Below are 22,313 nucleotides of genomic sequence, written 5' to 3'. Positions count from 1 at the left end.
CAGTTATTTCCATGTGCTGCAGAAAAGATCTCTGATATGATCAGATTTCTGCCAAGCAAAAGGCTTGGAAATAACCCCTAAGCTCCTCTGCTAGAATGGCAGGGAATAGGTTTGATTCTCATAACGTGCTTAACATCTCACACAACGTTTGACACCACTGATCTCCGCTTGTATCAACAGCTGATCTGCAGGAAAACTAAAGGCAAAATACATTCCTCATTAAGTACTGAAAAAACAGAATACTGTGTTAAAGCAATAAAGGAATATGTAACATAGAGTCTAAAAATATAAAAAAATAATTAATTTCACTTTCTCTAGCAGCCCACGTTACTTCTGATTCTTCCACTCATACCACACAAGAAGAGGGAACTGATTTTGCATCCATTAAAAGTAAGGGGACTTGTGCTATCAATCTGAAGTGAGAGAAAACTCTAGATTCTTCTGAAATTCTTGATAATTCGGGTTGTCAAGAATGGACTGACATTTAAATAAAAGTCTTTGCTTGGTAAACTAAATAGATATTGTAAAACTATGTAGGAGAAAATCCTAACAGCTCTTGAGCTTGTGGTATACCCTGGAGAACAAGGATAATACTGGGTTTCTATACCAGGTGTCAATTCAATTAAGAAAGAGAAGTTTGGGAAGTGACTTGATTAAAATTTGTCAACAGCTACTCAAGGTGAGGTTTTATAAGAGGTATGATGAGATGAGGAAAGAACAAAATTCACTGCCTGAGAACTGAATCTAAACAAAGTTCAAATGGGAAATGATGTGCAAATTCTCAATTGTAGCAGCAGGATGACATCAAAAGGGATTTGGTGCATTTGCTTTCAAATGAAATCTGTAAGACAAAACTTTGTGTGTCAAATACTAACTTGTTGAAGAAATCAAGAGTTTGTTCCCAGTGTCATAATGATAACATTATACAACAGTAATGATAATCATTAGACAACAGTTATTTTCCACTGTGAGCTACTTGCCATGATACAACACCTTTAAATTTTTCAGTCTTTGATCAAACCATATGTTTTTGCACCTGTAGTGCCCAGCAATGCAAGCAGCACCTTGCCTAGGCACAGATGTCCTGAAATTGCCTGTGAATGTCCTTCCTGTTTCTAGTGACAGAACAGAAAGAGTAGGCTGCTAATTTGCACAAAAATCTCTTTTAAAATTAATCTCCATTGCATCTTCATTTGCTTTCTTAATTAAGAATGTAGAAGTGAAATTAGGCATTTGTAGACTGTGATTCTTAGAATTACTGGGATGCCTCCGTAATCTGAAAGGTTGAGCAGTTTTCTTTGAAAACACCTGCCATGTTGTAACTGAAAATAGTGCTTCTCTACAGCAACTCACACCCTAAGCGCTTTCCATCTGAGGAATGTCTGACTGTCACTGTTATTCCTCAAAAGCTGTAATGAGGTTGAAGCAAAGTGTGAAAACAAAACTTTTACAGAGAGCTGGAATATTTCCATTTTCTATTTGTTGTTCGGTGCCTTTTTTTGCCCCAAGAGAAAGAAATTAAATACTCTTTAGAGGAAATAAGCTTTCTGTTCTATTTGGAAAAAAATGAGTAAGGATCCTTCTATCTGAGGCATTATTCTTTAAGAATACATGAAACGCAGCCCTTCCTACAAGTCTGCTCAGTTGTATTTATAGAATAAACTAACGGCTTCTCTCTCTGAAAAAATACCAAAAAATGTCTTGTTCATCATCCCATGTCCTGGCAATAAACAGTGGGGTGTGAGCAGAAAGTGTGATAGCAGGATGATTGAGCACATCTTTCAAGCACAGGGCACTAAATTAGATTTCGTCCACTCCATACATTTCTACCCTTCCAAAACTGCACAAAAAGGCGTTGAAGCAACAGCTCAGCTGAGATGGGTCAGAAGTGCTCAACTAAATACGTTCAAATCAGCAGTAGTCTCAAAGGCCTTGCAGCGTGAAGCAGACTTCAGTCTCAAACATGAGGCATCTCAAAATTTACCATTTCACCTTTCCTAACTGACAGCAGAGATTCCCGAGATGTATCATAACTTTTTATGTGCAAGTATTTTCTAGTGAGGTACAGATCCAGCATTTTTAAACCTACTAACAATAAGCTTGTTTTTACCTTTCACAGAACCTACTGGTACACCTTCCTGCATTTCTTGGAATTCGTAGATGCAGGTGGAAAACTACTGGTGGGTGCATTTAAGGAGAAAATGTTTAAGGCAAATGATCAGTCAGGGAAGGCAACACTCCAGCACTGCTATGTTCTAGCAATCACGTCCAGACCTTAATTGCAATAGCCCTCTATTTCCTCCCCCACAGCCCTAGTGAAGAATGTGTTTTGTTCCTTGAAGGAAAAAAGTGAAAGCTTGGATTGAGGCAAGATGTGTTACTACTACCAAAAGAATCAAGAGAAAACTTCACACTAAATGAAAAACTTTCGTTTCTGTATTTCTTCACAAAACAACGTACTTCTACTAGCTCTACATATAAGTAATCTCAGTATAAATGGGAAAAGCAAAATATTTGTACTGCTCAAAATGACAGTATCTACAAAAAAACTGTTGAACAACAGAAGACAGCATGGAAAACGAGCAGACATCCAAAAACATGTAAAATTTTCAGATATTCACCCATTTCATGGAGGTTTTCATTTTGTAGAGATCTCAATGTGATTGAAAACGGAAAAGCATTTAAAATGCCACTGTGTCTCATAGGAGAACGTTCCCTGTGGAGTCATCAAAGCTTTACCCAGCAAGATGTCTGCACTGTTCATAAATTTCAATTTTTTAATCACAAATGCCCTTAAATAGCACTTTGGTATCCCACTTCATTTAAGAACCCCTAAGTATAATTCATAAAACATGCAAGAGAGTTTCCCAAGCCATTTTCTTGTTCTGGCAGTGGATCTGAGTGAACTCCATATGCACCAGGCTCCATGTCATGTTGGCTATAGAAGTGGCAGGTGTGAGCAGGAAGGAGGGCTCCATGAGCCAGGAGTTCTGTGGTAACATAATAGGGCTCTCTTGCCCTAGAGCTCACATGGGCTGGGTCTCTGGCTTGCTGAAAAGTGTCCTAACTTCTTTATAAGAAGAGCAAAATCCCTCTAATGAGAAACAAAGCATGACGATTTTTAGAAAAACTGCAGATGCACTGACAAAACTATGGAAATTTTGACAAAATAGATCCTATTTTGTCCTAACAACAGAACATGGGATTTGGTGTTGACAAGAAGCTTAGTGATGCTCTCAGCATGTTACACACACCTCCCTGGCTTGTGTAAAACAACAGAAAAGCAGTAATTAACTCATGCTCAACAGCTCCAGTGCCTTCTCAAACTCTGTAACATTGAAGCTAAAAGTTGTACAAAGCTTGCCTTTACGCAAACCATACACACTCTCATGGTGAGACAACATTTTTATTTCACCTGTTATCTGCTGTCCAATAGCGAGGGCTCTCATCTGCTACTTGCTGAGGCTTCTCCACTGCAAATGGGAACGGGAAAAGAGAACTTCTGGTGTGTAACTCTTCCCAGCAGAGGATGGATGGGACAGACAGCTTGCTGGTGATAGAACTGCATGCCCAACATCAAACAGCTCAAACGAAGCAAAACAAACCTTGTCCTGCTCTGGATGGTTTCAGAGAAAACCAAGGAAATTCAGCAGCTTAACTGGCTGGTGTATACCAAGAGTAATTGTTGCTTTGTCCTTCCCCTTTCTGGGAATCCCAGTTTACCCTCTGATCAGATGTTCATGTTGAAGTCCTTTATGCTGCTGCACCGTTTAGTCCTATGGAAGGTCAGTGAATACAGAACTGGGCCTAATATTTCCCTCACTCATCAGCACTTCTTCTAAGCAAGTCTTCCAAAAACACATACCTCTGTTTTACTATGATAATGTAAGAGATGCTAAGATATATATGTTTGCAGAGCTCATTACCTACAGTAAAAACCTGGGTGATTGTTGCCTGAGCAAGGTTTCTCATATTCTGAAATATTTTGAGAATAAACCTGAGAGAGACAGTTTCATTTTTAACCTTTTTTTTTCTTTTGCTTTGAAGCCTTTTGTAATTTGACCTTTGGAACAAATATTTCCTAGGATTATTTGTTGCTAAGGAACACAATGGAGAAATTGGAATATTCTGTCTTTCTACCTGTGATTTGCTACAGCACACACTTTTGTTCTGCACTGCTCTTTTCTTTCCCAATCTTTCCACCTCCACCAGCTGGCAATGTTTATTGTGCAGTAACATTTATTCAGTAAACAGACATCTCCAAGTATTCTGCTCTGTGCTTCTAGATGCCCATCTCTTCTGGAGGCACTTGACAATGCCCATTTAAAAAATTTTTTTAATCTCAGAGTTCCCTTGAGAATCAGGAGAGAAGATGAGTAATTCCAATCCACTTGCCACAGCAGCATTGGGACTGATCAGGTTCTTACAAATGGTAGGTACACATTTCTTTGTCTCCAGGAGTGCAGTTTTTTAATAACCTGTTTTTGACTTCATCTCAACTGACTTTGAAATCATAACTAATCAACCAAAGCTACAATGAAAAAAAAAAAAGCACAAAGCTTTTGCATATAAATTAGCTCCTTTGGAAATCCCTGGCGTAAGAAAACCAAGACACTGAACTCCAAGTCAGTTTTAGGGGGAACTGAATCATAGCATCATAGAATCACAGAATATCCTGAGTTGGAAGGGACCCACAAAAATCACTTAGTCCAACCCACACACTACTACCCCAAATCCAAACCCTATGTCTAAGAGTGTTGTCCAGACACTCCTTGAACTCTGGCACTCGGGGCTGTGCCCACAGCCCTAGGCGTCCTGTTCCATGCCCACTGCCCCCTGGTGCAGCCCCTTTCCCAGACCCCCGGCTGCCCTCCCCTGACAGCTCTATGCCATTCCCTCAGGCCCTGTTGCACAGAAAACAGAGCTCAGTGCTGTCCCTTCACTCACTGAGGAGCTGTAGTCACCATAAGGCCTCCCCTCACCATCTTCTTCTCTGGGTTGAACAAACCAATAGATATCAGTTGTTTGTCATACGTCTTGCCCTCCAGATCCTAGCCCATCTTTGTAGCCCTTCTTCGGATGTTCTCTAACGATTTTATGTTCTTCATATACTGTGGCACCTCAGTCTGTACCTGGGGCTGGAGATGAGGCCACACAGTACAGAGCAGAGGGGGACAACCCTTCCCCTTGCCTGGTGGCAGTAGTGGGTCTGATGCACACCAGGGCACAGCTGGCTCTTTTGGCTGCCAGGGCACACCGATGGCTTACATTCAATTTGTCAGCCAGAACTGACTCTCCAGCCTCTTGTGCCCCAGTCTGTACATGTATACATGGCTGTCCCATTGAAGGTGAAGAATCTGGCACTTCTCTTTTTAAGCACTGTGCAGTTGGTGATTGACCAGCCCCCTAATTTGTCCAGCTTTCTCCGTAAGGCCTCTATCCCCGAGGGAGTCAACAGCTGCTCCAAGTTTAGCCTTGTCTGCAAAGCTATTTAGTATAACTTCAAGTCCTGTATGTAAGTAATTGGTGAAAACACTGAAGAGAACGGGCAGTAAAATGAAGCCCTATGGAACCCTCACAGGACTGGCCATCAGTCTGATGCAACCCCACTTCCAATAACCCTTTGAGCCTGAACCATCTGCCAGTTGTTCACCCATTGCATTATGTTTATGTCTACCTATATATGCTGAACACTTTTTCCAGAAGGGTACTGTGAGAAACACTATTGAAAGCTTTGCTGAAATTCTAAAAGATTACATCAACTGTCTTCCCTTGGTCAACCACGTGAGTAAACGTGTCATAAAAGGAGATTAAGTTCATTAAACAGGACTTTGTGAACCTGTGTTGGCTATGATCAATGACTGCATTGTCTTTCAGGTGTTTTCAGTAACTCCCAAAATAATCTTCTCCATAATTCTGCCAGGCACTGAAGTGAGACTGACATAACAAAGGCCTCTTTTAGAAGATTTAACTCAAACACCAAAACCTCTGTGTAATAAATCATACTGCCCACATTTTGTAGACTGCAATCTTGTAGCAGAGAAGGATCGTGTAACTTGCTCAAGATCCTGTCAAAGTCCCAAGTGAAGATCTGAGGACTCCTTATGATTGTATTTAAAACTGAATGCCATCCTATTCTCCAAAATGCCTGAAGGCCTTTCAGTAACTCAAAAACACACTAGATAAAATGGGAAAAAAAAAAACCAAAAGCTGGAGGGGGTGAGAGGGGAGGAAACACAACCCAAACAGATGAGATATTTAGGATATTTAGTAGTCCTTCGGACGAACACAATGAATGCTGTAACTCATCTTCACCTCCTGATTCCCTTAGAGCTCCACTTGTGAGAATACAACTTGCTTTGGGATGGCTATCTTTCCTTCATAAGTGATGTTCCCATCTTGCTGCAGGGAAAGTTCAGGTACTTGGGGAACAAAATTATAATCTGTCATAACATAGAAAACTGTCCATTGCAAAAAGAAATAAAGGGCTAGATGTAAATCAAAACCATCACAGAGCCCCAGGCTCCTCCTGGGGATAATTTCAAGGCCCGAGCTCTAAGCACTAACAGTTCGTTCTTCTGAGATCAGAAACAGATTCGCCTTTTGTCTTACTTTTTAATTTATCTTAACATTGCTCTTATCAGAGAAGTCCTTCAAACAATCAAGTTTTGCCCATTTTTTACTAACTGCCTTTCCCATATCTGACCTCTACTGACCAAAAAGCCGTCAGTTTGTAAATCTTGCAGAAACAATGTTTTTTCCACTGCCACCCTTTTCAGACATGTGAGCAGGGAAAAAAAGCCACAAGAATGCTGATGCAAAAAATAACTTGTTTTGGCAAGTTCAACTATTTTATGTGTGTATATCTGCAAGGTGTTGGTAGCAAAACTAAGTTCTACTTCAACATAAGCAATGTAGAAAAATAACCAAAACAAAATACAAAATCTCCAAACACCAGTACATGCCAAGTGGGGAAAAAACTACAACATAGCTAGAACCAAAATATTTACTTCCCAGCATCTAAAACTATTATGGACATTAGAGAACATTTAAGAAAATGCCTTTTAAAAAGTCACTGAAGGATTATTTTAATATCTTCAAGTAGAAGGAGAAAAAGCCAGTGCTGCTGATGCATGAAGTCTGGCTCTGTTCTGACCTCCCTAGCAGGCTGTGCACAGAACTGCCTGTACCAGCCTTGCAGTCTGATCACTTTGTCAACCATCAGCCATCTCTCCCAGCAGAGTACACAGTTCAAATTAAGAAGCATAGCATGTTTCTTGAAAATGTAAAAACCAGGATCAAAAGCTGAAGCTGGCAAAAGCATAATCCCAGGTCATGGTGAAAACCATGATTTCTCAGCTGTTGTTGTGTTGCTTGATATAAGTATCACGCAAATACTGTGATTAGTTTGGTCATCACTTTCTGGACTCTTCAGAAGCCTGTGAAAAAATACCTGCTTTTGTAATAACTCTCTATTAAGTGGCTGTTCACTGTGCAGTTCTTGAAGGTTTCTTGATACACAGCACAGTCATGAAGAATAGACAACTGTCTCAGTATACAAACTGCTAACTTATTAAGTATGAAATCACATCTTCTCTTGACAAGCAAAACTGTCACCTTGGCTCTGAGAAAGGAAAATAATTACGTTTGGATTATTTCCTTGTATTTTCTAGCAGTTTCCTGAGAGACTTTAGACAGATGCCTTAATCCTGTTCTGCACCAATTTTCTCCTTGCACCTCTACCCCATCATAAAGCGAATCAACTGTTGTTTACAGAATGCTCTCTGCTTCCTTACAGAGAAACAGCTAAGAGTCCACTCATGTATGTTTTAAAACCTATTAAACTCCCAATCATCTTTTTAATACTTTTCCAGTCTGAAAAAAAGAAACTGAATATTTTTTGGAGCTATTCACAGCTGTAGATATTTTAAAAGTCACTATTTCTTCTTGATTAGAATTTGCATATAACTGTGGTTCACAGGGACTGCTGAAATGCAAAATAATCTTGAAACTAAACTCAAAGATATCTGAACTGAGTCACAGACTCATAACATCATAGAATGATGTAGGTTGAAAGTGATGTTAAAGATCACCTAGTCCAAACCCCTGCCATGGGCACGGCTACCCCCTACCATCTCAGGCTGTTTAGGACCCAATCCAACCTGGCCTTGAATGTCTCAAGGGATGGGGCACCCATAGCTTCTTTGGGCAGCCTGTACCAGAGACTCATCACCCTCTGAGTGAAAAATTCCTTCCTAAAATCTAACCTAAACTTCCCCTCTTTTAATTTAAAGCCCCTTTGTCTTTTTACATGATATGACAATAATAGGACAATCTCCTTCCTGCTTATAAGCTCCCCTGAAGTACTGGGAGGCCTCAATGAGGTCTTTCTCACCAGAACCCTCTCTTCTGAAAGCCAGACTACGCCAACTCCTCAGCCTATTTTCATAGGAGAGGCACTCCAGCCCTCTGACCATCTTTGTGTATAAGCCTCCTCTGTACAGTCCTGTACAGCCAGCTTTTACCTCACAGCACTACGGTGCTAATGAAGCATTATCTGCTTCACACAGACAAGTGAGCCTTGCTGAGCAGCTCTGAGACATCTAGAAAATGCTGCACTCTGCCCATGGACACATGCCGGCCTGTTTCAAGTGCCAACACAAACCTCCTCACTGGGCGGTAAAAATGCCCTTTTGCATTCTCTACTCAAATTATCCTGGATAAGGCTTACTAGAGGGAAACACATCAAGTACAAAAGTCAGAGAAGCCGTGCAGTACATCGCACAACAGACATCATATTGAATCAGGAAAGTCTCCAGCCAGCCGAGTTTCTGAGCCCCAGAGTGTTTTGTCCAGAAGCAGGCATGCCTCTTCACTGTGAGAAGATGTGTGTCACATTAGGGAGCAGAGCCTTTTTGAAGTGTTTTAATTTTCACCTCTCAGTCTTCGATAGCAGTCATACTGCCTGTCTCTTTACTACTTGTGCTCACTGATTTTTCTTCCTGTTCTGCTAGCAGATCCCTCCCAGGCCTACTGCTGGAAGGTTTTAATCCAAGTCTTGTTAGGAACATTAAAAACTATTTTAAAACAATTTACTATTATTAAGTATTTATATTATTATACTGTATTATTCTAGGAAAATTCTTTTTAATGACTATTTTAAAATCATGTTAATAACACAGTCATTAGCAGTTTTTATTTACCCTTGGTTTCTATTACCACTTGGCAATTTTAGTAAAATAAGTATTCAAAGAAGCTTTTCCAGTTCATTTAAGCTCTCGGTGAATGGATTCCGATGGCAGAAACAGGGTAAAAAGGTAATAACATGCAGTTGCAATTGTTTACATCTCCTTCATCTGAATTCCCTTAAGCCTGTGCCAGCAACCTTTCCACAATGTGTGTGATTGCAGTGGAAACAACGTTCTCAGCATCAAACTAGAATTTGTGAGTTGAAAAAAACAGGTTAGAAAAGAGTGAGGTATACGAGGAGACATCTCAAAGAAGTTCTGGACATCTGGATGTATATTCAGTAACTGGAAAAGTAAGAATACTGCTCTCAAATGAACAGCAATGGGGTCCATGTACAGTCTGAATACTGCTCAACTACCTGGGGCAATGCACAACCAGCCTCAGCCCCTCCTGTTGACTACAACTTGTATTAAGCTGTCCTCCGCTGGTGAAGAGTAAACAACACAGACCTCATTTTATCTTACAACTTGCTGGTAGGATGCAGCACCACCACCACAGGCATTCTTTCTGCAAATGTGGATAGTGATTAAAAAAAGCCTACAGAATTAAAAGAACAAAAATATTTCCCAGAAGTTGCCAGATAGGACAGCTTACAGAAATGTTAAAAGGAATAAAAGCTGGATAAGATTCACAGAATAGCCACTGCCAGTGATAAAGCATGAAGGCTGAACAACTGAGGACAAGATTTCCAAATGTAAAATGGAAAGTTTCCAACTTAGGAACAGCAGAGGAAAAACATGGATTAATACACCAAGACCAAATAAGCATCATAAAAATTCTCCAAGCCAAACCAACTGCCACTGTAAATAACCTCCGAAACTCTCCTGCATCTCTCCTGCTTCCTGCATTCCAAGGAGGATTGAATTTCAAATAACCCTGGGGAATTCTAGAGAAATCCTACACTAAAATGTTGAACTCAGGCTTTAAAAGGTAGAAAAATTGTATGTACTTAAGAAACACCATTTCTGCCTTTATTGTGATAAATTCTTCTGCAGTACTTATGTCTGAAAGAGGAATAAATGTTTTGGACTTAAGTTTTCTTATGAGTTTTATCTTCAGTGAGACTAGCTATAATCAAGCTGACTCTTAGTTTTGAAATTGGACTAATAACTGACATTTTCTACTTGGTGTATTAACTCAAGAAAAGAAAATACAGAAACAATAAAAACAAAAACAAAATCAATTACTGAACACTTGAAAAATAGACAAAATTGACTGGTTGTTGACTTTTCATTCTGACTACATTTCAGCTCTAGTTTTGTAAGCCCTATGTGTATCTCTTGTCAGGCTGGAGATCCTACACTGCAACATCTTCGGCAGATGGTCTTACAGGTACACACATGTTTTCCTGGCAGCTATTTCTAACATGAGTTTATCGTGCACTGTGATTAAGACTTCAAAAATTGAGTCCGCAGTGGCGCTCCTAGAACTGAGAGGGTATCACAAACTGTTCAGTCCAGTCTATGACAAGGATTGTTATGGACTTCAAGTGGACTCCTGGAAAAACGGACACAAAATGTCCATCTCCTCAATCTCCAGCAGCACCAGCAGACCGATAGCTGGCTCAGCCTTGGTACAGATTTTCCGATGAACTTACATTTTGAAAAGCTCTCACAGGATCTGCCAGAAATAGGAACTCTCAAATGCAACCCTGATCCTGTCACAAAAGCACACTGAGAATGAATGAGAGACATACATAAGAAAAACTCAATAGCAGATAGTACACTTAAGCCTGAATGAACAGGAAGAGACGATGTCAAAATACTGCATTCAGAAGAACTGAACTTAGGACTTTTAACATAGCAAACAGTGGCACAACTTCTTATGGTGCAGTATCTCTTATATGACTACACAGTGTGTCGGTATGTGCCTTTGCTCTCATATGGACAGGCACTGCTATTCCAACACAGATATTGGCAATCGAAGATAAATCAGCAATACTCAGAACTGGAACAATAATTTCACCATTGATCCATCTGAATCAATTCCTGATCATCCAGTATTATCCCCTGCCAGGCTTAAACATCTGATCCTACATCAAACAAGACATCAAACATAGACCCAACAACCATATGTGATATCTGCTAGATACTTGACAGTGATGTCGCTTTTAACAAACACACATCCTCTGCATTTTTAAGAGACACAGCTTGCAAAGACAGTTTAGTTGACTTAGTAGCTAGGAACATCCAAACAAACGAAGAAAGCAGAATTGGGAACCTCCTACTTTCTGTTTCAACACTCCTCCTCAAAAGCTGCAGTTGAGGTTAAAGAGCAAATAACATCCCAAAATACCAAGATCCCTCACATCACATGGGCTGCTTGAAAAATTCCACAGAAATGCAAATGTCAACAGTTATTCAAATAGGAAAATCATTTATTGGTTGCAACTCATCTCTTATACTTTCTCAGCACTGAGATAAACTATATAAACAATTCACAAGTATGAACAACACATTAATGGCTAATGCTGAAGACAAAATGTGTCAGGAAATGAAAGAATGGATGAGTTATTCCTTTCACCTGACAGGTGAACAAACTTGCATCTATAATTCTCAATGCATAAATCTTGAATTAATAAATGTAACCATCAGAACAGGCTACTTTTCTAAAGTCCAAAAATTAAACAGAGCACTGACAGGAATGAAAATCTATCCCTTAGTTTACTAACAGGATTCACCTTACCCAAATTTAGCAAGCTACCTAGTCAGGCTTCATCTGTCATCACTGGGGAGAGGCATGGATCTCCTGATTCAAACTCTCCTAAGCTAAGTGTCTCATAGAGTGGAAACACCTCCCTGCTCTGCCTTGAAGTGCTTAATGCTCTCCACTAATTGTGGCAGAGGCTTAGATGACTTGGTTAGAATGGACACATATAAGATAGAAGTTATGTAAAATAAACTTTACCTTATGTCCTAGCAAGACAGGTTGCTTCAGGAAATACTCCTGTCAGGTCAGAGAGAGCCTAATTAGCAACTGAGAGGACTTCCTGCCTGTTAGAATCAGTGGCTCACTGTTTACAGGGCACATGTAGTAGAGTTAAGACAGGAATCAACCTGTCTGTCAGGGGAATGGGGATTCCAAGCACTCTGATAAAGTATGAGCATGAGAGCAAGAAAGGGAAAATCAAAACACTTTCAAGTGTGCAAATAAGAATAATATATGTATTTATATGTAGTAAGCTATGTTAGATCAAGACTCTGCTTAACGCTTCGCAGGTGTACAACAAAATGGGAAGTACAGCAAGGGGAAGCTGACAACAGGAACACAGGAATTTGAAAAGGGAAGAAAAATCAAATACAGGAAGCATCTGAACCCCCAAATGTAAGTGTGGGAACCTAGAAAACAATGCACTGCAATTGCAAGATCAGACATAGGCAGATTAGATACAATTTACTTTTGCACCAAATAGGTATCTCTTTCTAATACACTTACTGAAGCTCCTGCATTTTAAGGGTTTGGCTGGCACCTCCTCAGTGCAACACCTTACTTAATGTCTGCATTTTGAGAGATCCTGAACATGCTCGCTGTTGTATTTAGGTGACTATAGGTGACTACTGTTCAACACGTTGCATGTTGGCCTCAGTATCTGGGGAGACTTCACAACAACTTGTCCAACAACATATTTGTGAATAAAATCAACTACCATAGCCAAAGCAGGCATGTTCAGGTTGTTAGTCAAGGGAATTGGCCAAGGAGAGGCATAAAAGTGAATGGTCAGAGGACAAGCATATAGATATATGGATGGACAACTCAGAAGACGCCCAGCAAGAAAAAGACAGCACATAAAGACAAATAATTCTGGTTACAAATGCTGTTCCTTTGTAATGAACTCTCTCTCCACAAGGACACAACTGAAGCCATCTTCAAAACTACAGAAATACCAAATATACTCATTAGCATTCACACTCTCAGTGTTAACATAATAGCAGCACAGACAAATCAAAACTGGAGTGCAGCTGTTGACAGTCAAATATTTAAACTCTTCCCTGAAGTAGGTCAGTACTTCCAGACAACCAGAACACAAAAACAAAGCAAGTGACCTCCATGCCTACTGAAACAAATCTTCAGCACAGCCTGGGTTTATGAAATGACTGCATATGATGCAAATGTTGGCTGCTGCAGTGGGCAGACTGGCCTACTTGCCACACCACTCCAGAGAAACTGTGGTCAAAACTGAATAAAATGGTAATAAAACAGCAGAGGAGATGGCAGATGTTTTCCACCCCTAAAATACATGCTTTGCCTGTCAAAACTCTCCTGTGACCACAGCATTAAGGATGAAGGCTGACCACAGCAAAGATTTTCACCTGCAATGCTCAAGACAGAATTGCTCCTGTTGGAGCAAAGAGCTAGACACCAGTGTGCCAGCTCATCAGCGTTAGATAGTCTCCCCTGACCACAGCACAGGACACACCATTAGCTGGGCAGCTAGCAGTTTTCTGTGGACAGGCTGTGTAGCTGTACCCTAGAAACAGCAAAAGAGAGCAAGATGTTCCTCTCCACTGACATCCTGTACACACTGAAAACTTAGTTTGAAACTCCCTCATTGCCACTTCCTGGATGTACCACAAAGATTAAACGAATTCATTCAGAAATGCGTAGGTCATCTTCCTCCAACTCAGTATGAGGCCTCCTTTATCAAATCTTTCAGCATTAAAGACTTATACTGTGTATATACATTTTCTAAGCAGAGCTCAGTATTAAGCCTACTCAAGCTCCTCGTAAAGGATGATACTCTCACACTTCCTCCATCTCCTCTCCCCTCCACAACACCACAAACACTACACAGGAAAAGCTACAAACTGTCTCTTTCACACCTTTTGAGTGGCAGCTACCTTCTGGGTGTGGGTCATCTGTGCTTGACATGCATCAAAGGAAGCTACTGCCTGGATCTACATAAAGGACAGTAAGAAGTCAGTGTCCTGTCTTTTAGCATCTGTGTAATTATAGCACTCTGAAATGCACTCTCTCTTGCCCAACATCCTTCCCCTCCCTGGTGAGACAGGATCAGGCAGGGTGTGTTACTGCAGGGCAGCAACAGGGCTGACATCTTGTTACTGCTGCGGATTTCTTCTGGCTACAGACACGATCAGCCATGAACATAGTTGCATCAGTGCCAGTTCCCAAGTAAAATTACTAAGGCTGCCTGGTTCACCTCTGCGACTATGTGAAGTGAAACAAAACATTCTGCTTTTCATGTACTTAATTGCTCTCAATATATGTGGTTGCTAAAATCATGCCTGCACAGTATTAAGCCTGAAAATTGGGCACAACTCTGAAGCCATGTGTTCAGCTGGCCAGCTGCACTGCTGTGTATATACACAAAAGTTCCATCTACCCAAAAGGCCCCGTGTTACAGGGAGAGAGGAAAGGGCACCTCACAGACAGCTCTCAGGCAAGAAAGCACTGGGTTATGTAGCATGGAGAGACCTGCACTCAGACTTCTGAAGCAATGTCAAGGCAGCCAGCCTGCCCATCCACCTGCAAGGACTGTGCAAGCCTGGATGAAGCATTCCAGTGAATTCTGCTCCGTAGCAAGAAGCCTTGTCCTTTCCCTGTTTTCATCTTCCTTATCAGCCAGCATTAGTCAGCTGGTCCGCCCCATGCCCTGGAATCCTCTAACTCTTGCACAGTAAAACTGGAGCCTCCCAGGCAAAGCTGGGGAGTGTGCTGCTCCCACAGTACTTCTCAGAAAGAAGGCCTGGCTAAATTACACCATGCCAGCTAACAAGCAGTCTAACAAAACACTCATCTGTAGCATAGCTGTCAGGTACTAACAAACATTTTCGGTTCTGGTGAATAGATGACATGGGGAAGATGGAATCTGGAATCACAGTTTCAAGTGGAGCTGAACAACACATGCATTTGGAAGCGTTACATTTTGACAGAAGAAAGCAGATCTGTTATCTTCTCTCAGCCACCTCTAGCAGTAAGCATGACCTCAAGATAATATGAAATATAAGAACAAGCTGACCCTGCTGCATGTAATGTGGCCACCATACACTGGGCACAGCCTATTTAGCACAAGCTATTAAGTCTACAGAGAGCAGCACATCCCTGCAAAAAATCACCTGGTGGCATCATAGAATGGCTTGAGATGGAACGTTAAAAATCAAATTTGCCTTATGCTGAAACACAAATAAAATGCATGCATAGAGATGAATGGACACAAGGGCTCTCCTGTGCATTACAGCTGGCTGCATCTCAGAAAACGGCACAGGCTTCCTTTGCCAAAATAAAAAACTCCTCTGTAAAATGAAAATACTCCATTACTCTAAGGGAAGAGACACTACTATATCTCTCAGAGAATGTACTCACTGCTAGTTTGGCTTGAACTGAAGCAAAGGATAGTAATGTAAACCAAGCAGCATCTCTCTAAAAGTGGAGAAAGGAACACTGATGTCTCTGACGCAAATTCAGAACACAACGTTCAGTTTTCAGCTTTCTGTTCACCACGCTCACTCACAGAGGAAACTGAGTAATCCCAGGTAGTTTCCTTCTGAATCAGGTCTAGTGACATTTTCTTTCTGGAAGCAATGAGACAAGTTTATTTCTTCTGGTGATAAATGTCACTAGAAGAAATGCCTTCAGTTCTTGGGACAAGACATTTCTATGTTTGGGTGTATTCAGTTAGTGTAGGAGGCAGTTACAACCAACGTCCTGGAGCCTGGTGTCAGCAGGGAAATATGGGACTTAAGCGGAGTGGTTGCACAGTCATCCCGCGGCTGCTTCAGAGGCCACGAGTGGCATCTGCTACACTCCTGTGAAGACTGGGTAACATTCTATATCTTTCTTCTCACAGGATGGAACAGCTTTCGCTGGCAGGTTGACAGAGGGAGAGAAGACCCATCAAACATCTTCCGCACCTTGGCGAAACAAGCACCAGGTCATACATCCCAATTTTTCACATATTTTCTAAGTCACATGTTGACCGAAGAAGCAGTTACCACTCTTATCAGCATGTAGAGACCATTTCAGTCTTTAGCAATACTCCTCAATGGACACAGCAAGAATTACAGTAAACCTAAAAAACAAAGCCCTTCGGTTCTGAGCATAAGGCTTCTAGAAAAATCTTAGATGAGAGAATTTCACCAACACAGCACGTAGACAATAACAATATGTATTCCTTGCTGGACGAGTGCCATTATTTGTTGTGACTGCAGTTATCGCTATTCATCTCCTATTTACATACCAAGCAAATACATACCATACTTTGTGACAGCACACTGAAAATAAAGTCTGTGCTTAGAAGAGTTTTAACACTTCTCCAATGACAATTTTAGTTCTATCAAATATTTAAGAGCAGGAGCAATGTGTGCTGGACTTGTTTGGAGAAAATATTCATGTGGAACTGCAAAGAAAAAAAAAATCACCCTTCCACCATCCAAGACCAACATCATAACCCAAAAAAGTAACTAATCAAACAAGATTTCTCTACAGTGTTGAAAATTTGTGATCTCTGGGCATCAACCTCCATCCCTGGGTGATGGAAATACAGAAAAGGAACAAAAAGATGTGACTAAGGTGATTGCCAAGTCGCGAAGGTTTTCTGCACAAGTTTTCTGCAGGCTAGGCTCTAATGCCTGTCTAACTTCTCTACATTTAAAACAACTAAACAAGAGACAATGTGATTTTCCAGGATCCAGCCTTCCCACTTAAATCTGAATTTCAAGTGAAACTGTACTCCTAAGACAGTAAGTGTCTGGTTTTCTCTGTAGTCACAAGCAGGGCAGGAACTTAAAGGCCTCCAGAAAGAGGCTCCATTGACTCCTCTTGGCTAAGAAACCTTCCCTCTTTTCCTATCAAGACCTGCATGCTCTTACAGGAGGACCTGCAAATTATATCATACAGCAGCACAATTATTCAGTTCTCCAGAGCATTCCAGAACAATTCCTCAATACATCCTGCTAATTCAAACTCTACAGCTTGTTTCAATTCCTTCAAAGAATTAGGTCTTTTCACTATCTACCAGCTGACTAGAAAGTAAGAGCTTTTGAGGGACAGTCTGAAACACCAAGAATTTCTACATGAAAGCTGTCTCCTCTTTCTGAGAGAACAAACTGCATCTCCAGCTTATTACTTGAGGTTGCATCATCCTTTGCCGTTCTGATAAGTTTTGCCAACTATGAGCCACTGAGTCATTGATTCAGCAGCAGTTGTATGCGAATGGGTCATCTGAGTCCATGGAGGAGGGACAGCGGAGGAAGGAGGGCTCGCCTGCACACCAGCTGTTAAGCAGTCAGCACAGCAGAAGAATGGCATTTTTCCTTGCGTTCGAATTACTGACACCATTGGTTTGCATAGGCTGATGCAGGGAACCTCGCTGTGGGCACTGCCCTTGTGCTGTTGGAGCCCTTTTCTGATGAGCTGGCACGGAGGACACAAGGCACAACATACGGGATTTGACCTGAATCTTCACTCAATCACTAAAGATTACCTAAGATGTAAAGACAGAGGGCTTTTCTCTGCTACAGTGATGCAACAGTTCCTGTCTCAAGCTGCTGACTGCAGCTTTCCACTTGCTGTTGACTGTGTCTGAGTGTTGATGCTGGTGCTTGAAGTGGTTCTTTTCAGCTGTATCGGAGTTTGGCTGGAAAGGGGCCCACAGCAGCGTGGAGGTCCAGCGAAGCACTCAGCCACATCCCTTCTCACTCAACTATGGCCAGCAAGGGAAGAGTTGCTGCTCTCCGGCAGCCCTAGGGCAACGCAGGGCTGAGCTGTTCTCATTAACCTGCCCTAAATCTATAACCAACACAGTACCTGCAGAAGAGTTTGTCCTGCTGACACCGCGAGGAAGTGGAAGAAAGAGACAGTCATTACTTGGTCAAAAAGTAGCAGAACTGATAAATCAATCAGCACAAAACGGATGTGGTGAGAGAAGTTGTCACTTATTACTTCCTTTTTGATGTCTATGCTTGAGCATTTCTCTAGAAACAGAAGAGACTGAGGAAACAAAGTCCCATCTAACTCCTCGAGCAGAACTCCAGCAGGACACGTTTTGGAGATAAACAGCTTTTTGATCTCACACCCAGTGACTTTTATGATCTTGGTACACACTGCTCAATCTTGGTTCCCTGCTTCCAAGATTCAGCTCTAGAAGTCATGCACATTAGTGAGAATCTTTGTTTTTATCCGTGACAACTGTAAGTTTGTTGTCCCATCTCACCCACTGGGGCTAGGAGATGTTTAAAAAAATCATTTTGTGAAGTTGAAATAATGGCTAAAAAAGAAGAAAAAGTAGGCAGCTATGCCATTTAAGCAATTCATTTTAGCTACCTGTTCTGTTTTTTTCTTTTAATTGCAAGAGCAGGGCATTTCCTAAGGACTGCCCATGGGTAGAAATAGTCAGACTGCTGCAAGAAAAAAGGGTTCTGAGCACAGCTATACTGAAGCTTAGTATTCCACTAGCTAGAAAGCTGTATCTGAACAGGTAATGTAGTTCAAGCTTCTAGCTTCATTACCCTACAGGGATTTGGCCCACATGCACTGTAGGTGCAAATGCAAAGGCTACTCAAACTCTTCCTAAGTTAATGCACGCAAGCGTAACTCAAAAGTAATTGCAGCAAAATGAACTATTTTGCATTTTACTCTGGAACAGAATAAGCACTACAAAAGGCATGCACCTAGCTGGGACTCCCAAAATGGTACACACGATACAAAGGTACACCTTTCCTCATCTTCATGTCTAACTTCTGAGAAGGACAACGAGGATATGAAAAACTGCAGGGGGGAGAAAATTCCCAAAATTAATATTCTAGTAGTGGCATTTGTTAGTATTCTCAGCAGTTTCTGCAACAGGTACTTCAGGGCAGAGAACAGTTTGAAAGCAGACCTGAGGAAATGGATTTGAGGGCATCTGTGATGAGAAACTCAACATGAGTCAGCAGCGTGCGCTTACAGCCCAGAAGACCAACTGAATCCTGGGTTGCATCAAGAGAAGCGTTGACCAAAAGGTCAAGGAAGGCGATTCTGCCCCTCAACTCTGCTTTTGTGCGACCTCACCTGGAGTGCTCCATCCAGTTCTGAGGCCCCTGACATAACAAAGATGTTGAGCTTTTGGAGCAGTTTCAGAGGAGGGCCATGAAGATGATCAGAGGGCTGGAGCACATCCTCTGTGAGGTCAGGCTGAGAGATTTGAGGCTCTTCAGCTGGGAAAAGAGAAGTCTCTGGGAACCTTACAGCAGCCTATCAGTACCTGAAGGGGGCCTCCAGGCAAGCTGAGGAGGGACATATTATAAGAGCAGGTAGCGATAGAATGAGGGGTAAGGGCTATAAACTGGAAGAGGGTAGATTTGGAGTAAATATAAGGAACAAATTCTTTACTGTGATAGTGGTGACACACTGGAACAAGTTGCTGAGATAAGCTGTGGGTGCCCACTCACTGGAAGTGTTCAAGCCCAGCCTGGATGGGGCTCTGAGCACTGGTCAAGTGGGAGGTGTCCTTGCCCGTGGCAGGGGAATTGGAGCAAGATCTCTCAAGGTCCTTTCGAACCCAAACTATTCTATGATTCTATGATTCTTCCTGGTTTTCAACCTAGGAGACATGACAGCTTATTTCTAAACTCGTTTTATTTGATAGGGACTGGATTAATCATCCACATTAGACCTATTTTATTTCTGGGCAAGAATAGTTCCTACTAGCCTTCCTGCTGCCCATCTTCCTCAACACCAGAAGCATTCACAGAGTAAAGAACAGCTATTGACAAGGGAAGAACTAGGCAGAGCCTTGGTTAGCCCTGCCAATAAATGCTATATGGCTGGGCTATACTCATTTTAGTTTACGGAAACGAGACTGTTTTACTTGTGTTCCCATGCGTATCTAGTGGCAGTGGAACATCCCAGGGTTAGATTTCTTCTGTGATATGAGTTTAAAAAGCAACAAAATGCTGGATGTTGAAAACGTAGACTATTCTGGATTCTTTTTAGCATTTTATTTCTTTTCACACGCCTTTCCCAGAATAGGAGACTTGCTCTCTGCCTCTGTGCTTACGTCAGCCCAGAGTACCCCTCCCAGACAGCTTGTGGAATCGGAGTATAAGCTTCTTGGCACGTGTTCCTTTTCCGTTTGATCTACACATCAGAATGAAAAATGAAACCTGCATGCTTGGAAACTATTTTCTTCTCTCAGTTTCCCCAAATCTTACTCTGAGCTACTACTAGATGACTAGCAAGCACAGTGAGGAAGATAAAACATGAGTTTTCTAAAGCTGAATTCTTACACATAAGTGTTAATACAGAAGACATCTCAGTCTGATTTATGGATACCAAAATTATAGTCTAAACCTATAGCTTGGATCATTCAAAAAAACATCTGAAGGAGATAAATGACCTACAGTTCCATCCACAAGCTATGGGAGAGAGCAAAGCCACAAGGAATGATGACACCTGAAAAGATCAGTATAAAGCATTCGCTCAGAAGTGCAATTCAGTGAAAGGACTGTTTCACATTCTCTAGAAATGCAAACACAGTTCAGGCTCACTAGTTCATGAAACCTCACACTCTTAAACCAAATGCAGAAGCCTCTGGTCTCCAGCCTTTACTCAACAAAGATTTATTAGCAGATTACTTGAGGGAGGTCTCGCATTACAGAAGTCAAATTAATGCCTGAAACGACACATTGGCGTAGCTGGCTACTTCACACCAGGAAAGATTTGCCTAAGGGCTTCTGAATCAAGCCATGCCTGCCATGCTTGCTGTCACTTTGTGACACACTGTCCCCAATGCAAAATATAAAACATCACAAAGCCTAGCGCATATACATAGACTTATGCTTAATTGCTGCTTATTCATAAGTCTATGCGCTATGGAAGTCCCAGTGGTCAGGGTGAGTTGGCTTCCACCTGAAGGCACTGAGATTTAGCAACACCTGCAGCTCCAAGTCATGGAACTGAGAAGCCCAAGACAACTCCAAGGATAAAAACGGGTTTCTCCATGCTCAGCACGAAAGCCCTTTGGAACACCCTGTGCCCCCATGTTCCGCAACCCACCAGGGCCCCACCTGCAGTACACCAGGCACTCCATGTGGTTGATCTCCTGGTCGGAGCGGTAGCGGCTGTAGTCTTCCCACAGGTCCTTGATGGCCGTGACCGCCAGGATGAAGAGCACGGGGGCCAGGGCCAACTCGGGCTGGAAGGCATTGACGGCCGGCACGAAGTTGAGCAGCGCGATGAAGACGAAGTAGACATTGGCCAGGCGGTGGAACTGCTCGAAGAGGTTCTTGGGCAGGAAGGAGAGGGCCGTGTACTTGGTGGTCTTCAGGCGATTGCCGGCCAGGGCGGGCCGCTTGGATTTCTCCGCCTCGGGCTCAGGTGGCAGCAGGCTGGAGCGCACCAGCCGCGTCTTGCTCTCCTTCTTCTTCCTCCTCCTCCTCCTCTTCCTCTGCCTCTCCTTCCCCTCGGGCCGCACCTGGGGCTCTCCCTCGCTCCCCGCCGCGCCCCGGGACATCTCTGCCTCCCTCGGAGCCGCTCTCGCCCGGGACGGGGCAGCGCGGGCAGCTCCCATCCGAGGCACGGCCGCCCGCCCTCCCGCCCTAAGTTATCATCCTCGGCCGCTCGCCACGGCTCTCGCTTTCCTCTTCCCCTCCGGGGGGGAGGGAGGAGGGCTCTTTCAAAACCTCTCCTAACTGATCGGCTTGGCCCCCGCTCGCTTTCTCCTCCTCCTCCTCCTCGGCCGGGGAGGGGACGTGGGCAGGAGGCGAGCCGAGCCCTCCTCCCTCGGGCGTCGCCCCGTCCCGTTAGCGGCACGCCGCGGAGCCGGCCCAGGGCGCGTGGGGACGCGGCGGCCGCCGGCCCGTACAGCATGGCGCGGCCCCCGCCACGCGCTTCCGTCCGCCCGTTGGCGGGATGAGGACGGGGAGCGGCACCGGGACGGAGCCGCGGGGGTGGGGGGAGGACCGGGGCGGCCCCGCCACCGGGGAACTTAGAACGAGAGTGGCCTCTCGCCCGCGCGCTTCACCGCTGCCGTCGTTTGCCCGGGAAGGCGGCTCGCCCGCGGCCACCCGTGGATGAGAGGCGGCGGGTGCCACGTTCTCTGTCGCCTCTGACTTTCCATTACGCGTACT

At 43.0% G+C, this 22,313-nt stretch overlaps 1 protein-coding gene across 2 annotated transcripts in view; it reads right to left on the bottom strand.

The window, feature by feature from the left end:
• The window catches only part of ATP10A (ATPase phospholipid transporting 10A (putative)), a 109,087-nt gene extending 87,312 nt beyond the window's left edge, over positions 1 to 21,775 (bottom strand). For both annotated transcript variants that reach the window (XM_048954202.1, XM_048954212.1), the window contains exon 1: positions 21,252 to 21,775. In XM_048954202.1, coding sequence (XP_048810159.1) covers positions 21,252 to 21,754 — 503 coding nt within the window. In that variant the 5' untranslated portion in view covers positions 21,755 to 21,775. The remainder of the gene's footprint in view (positions 1 to 21,251) is intronic.
• Positions 21,776 to 22,313: the final 538 nt, after the last annotated feature.

Source organism: Lagopus muta, chromosome 1, assembly GCF_023343835.1.
Source record: "Lagopus muta isolate bLagMut1 chromosome 1, bLagMut1 primary, whole genome shotgun sequence".
In the NCBI taxonomy this organism is placed as follows: domain Eukaryota; kingdom Metazoa; phylum Chordata; class Aves; order Galliformes; family Phasianidae; genus Lagopus; species Lagopus muta.
The sequence above is the reverse complement of the archived record's forward strand: the minus strand, read 5'-3'. Positions and strand labels throughout refer to the sequence as shown.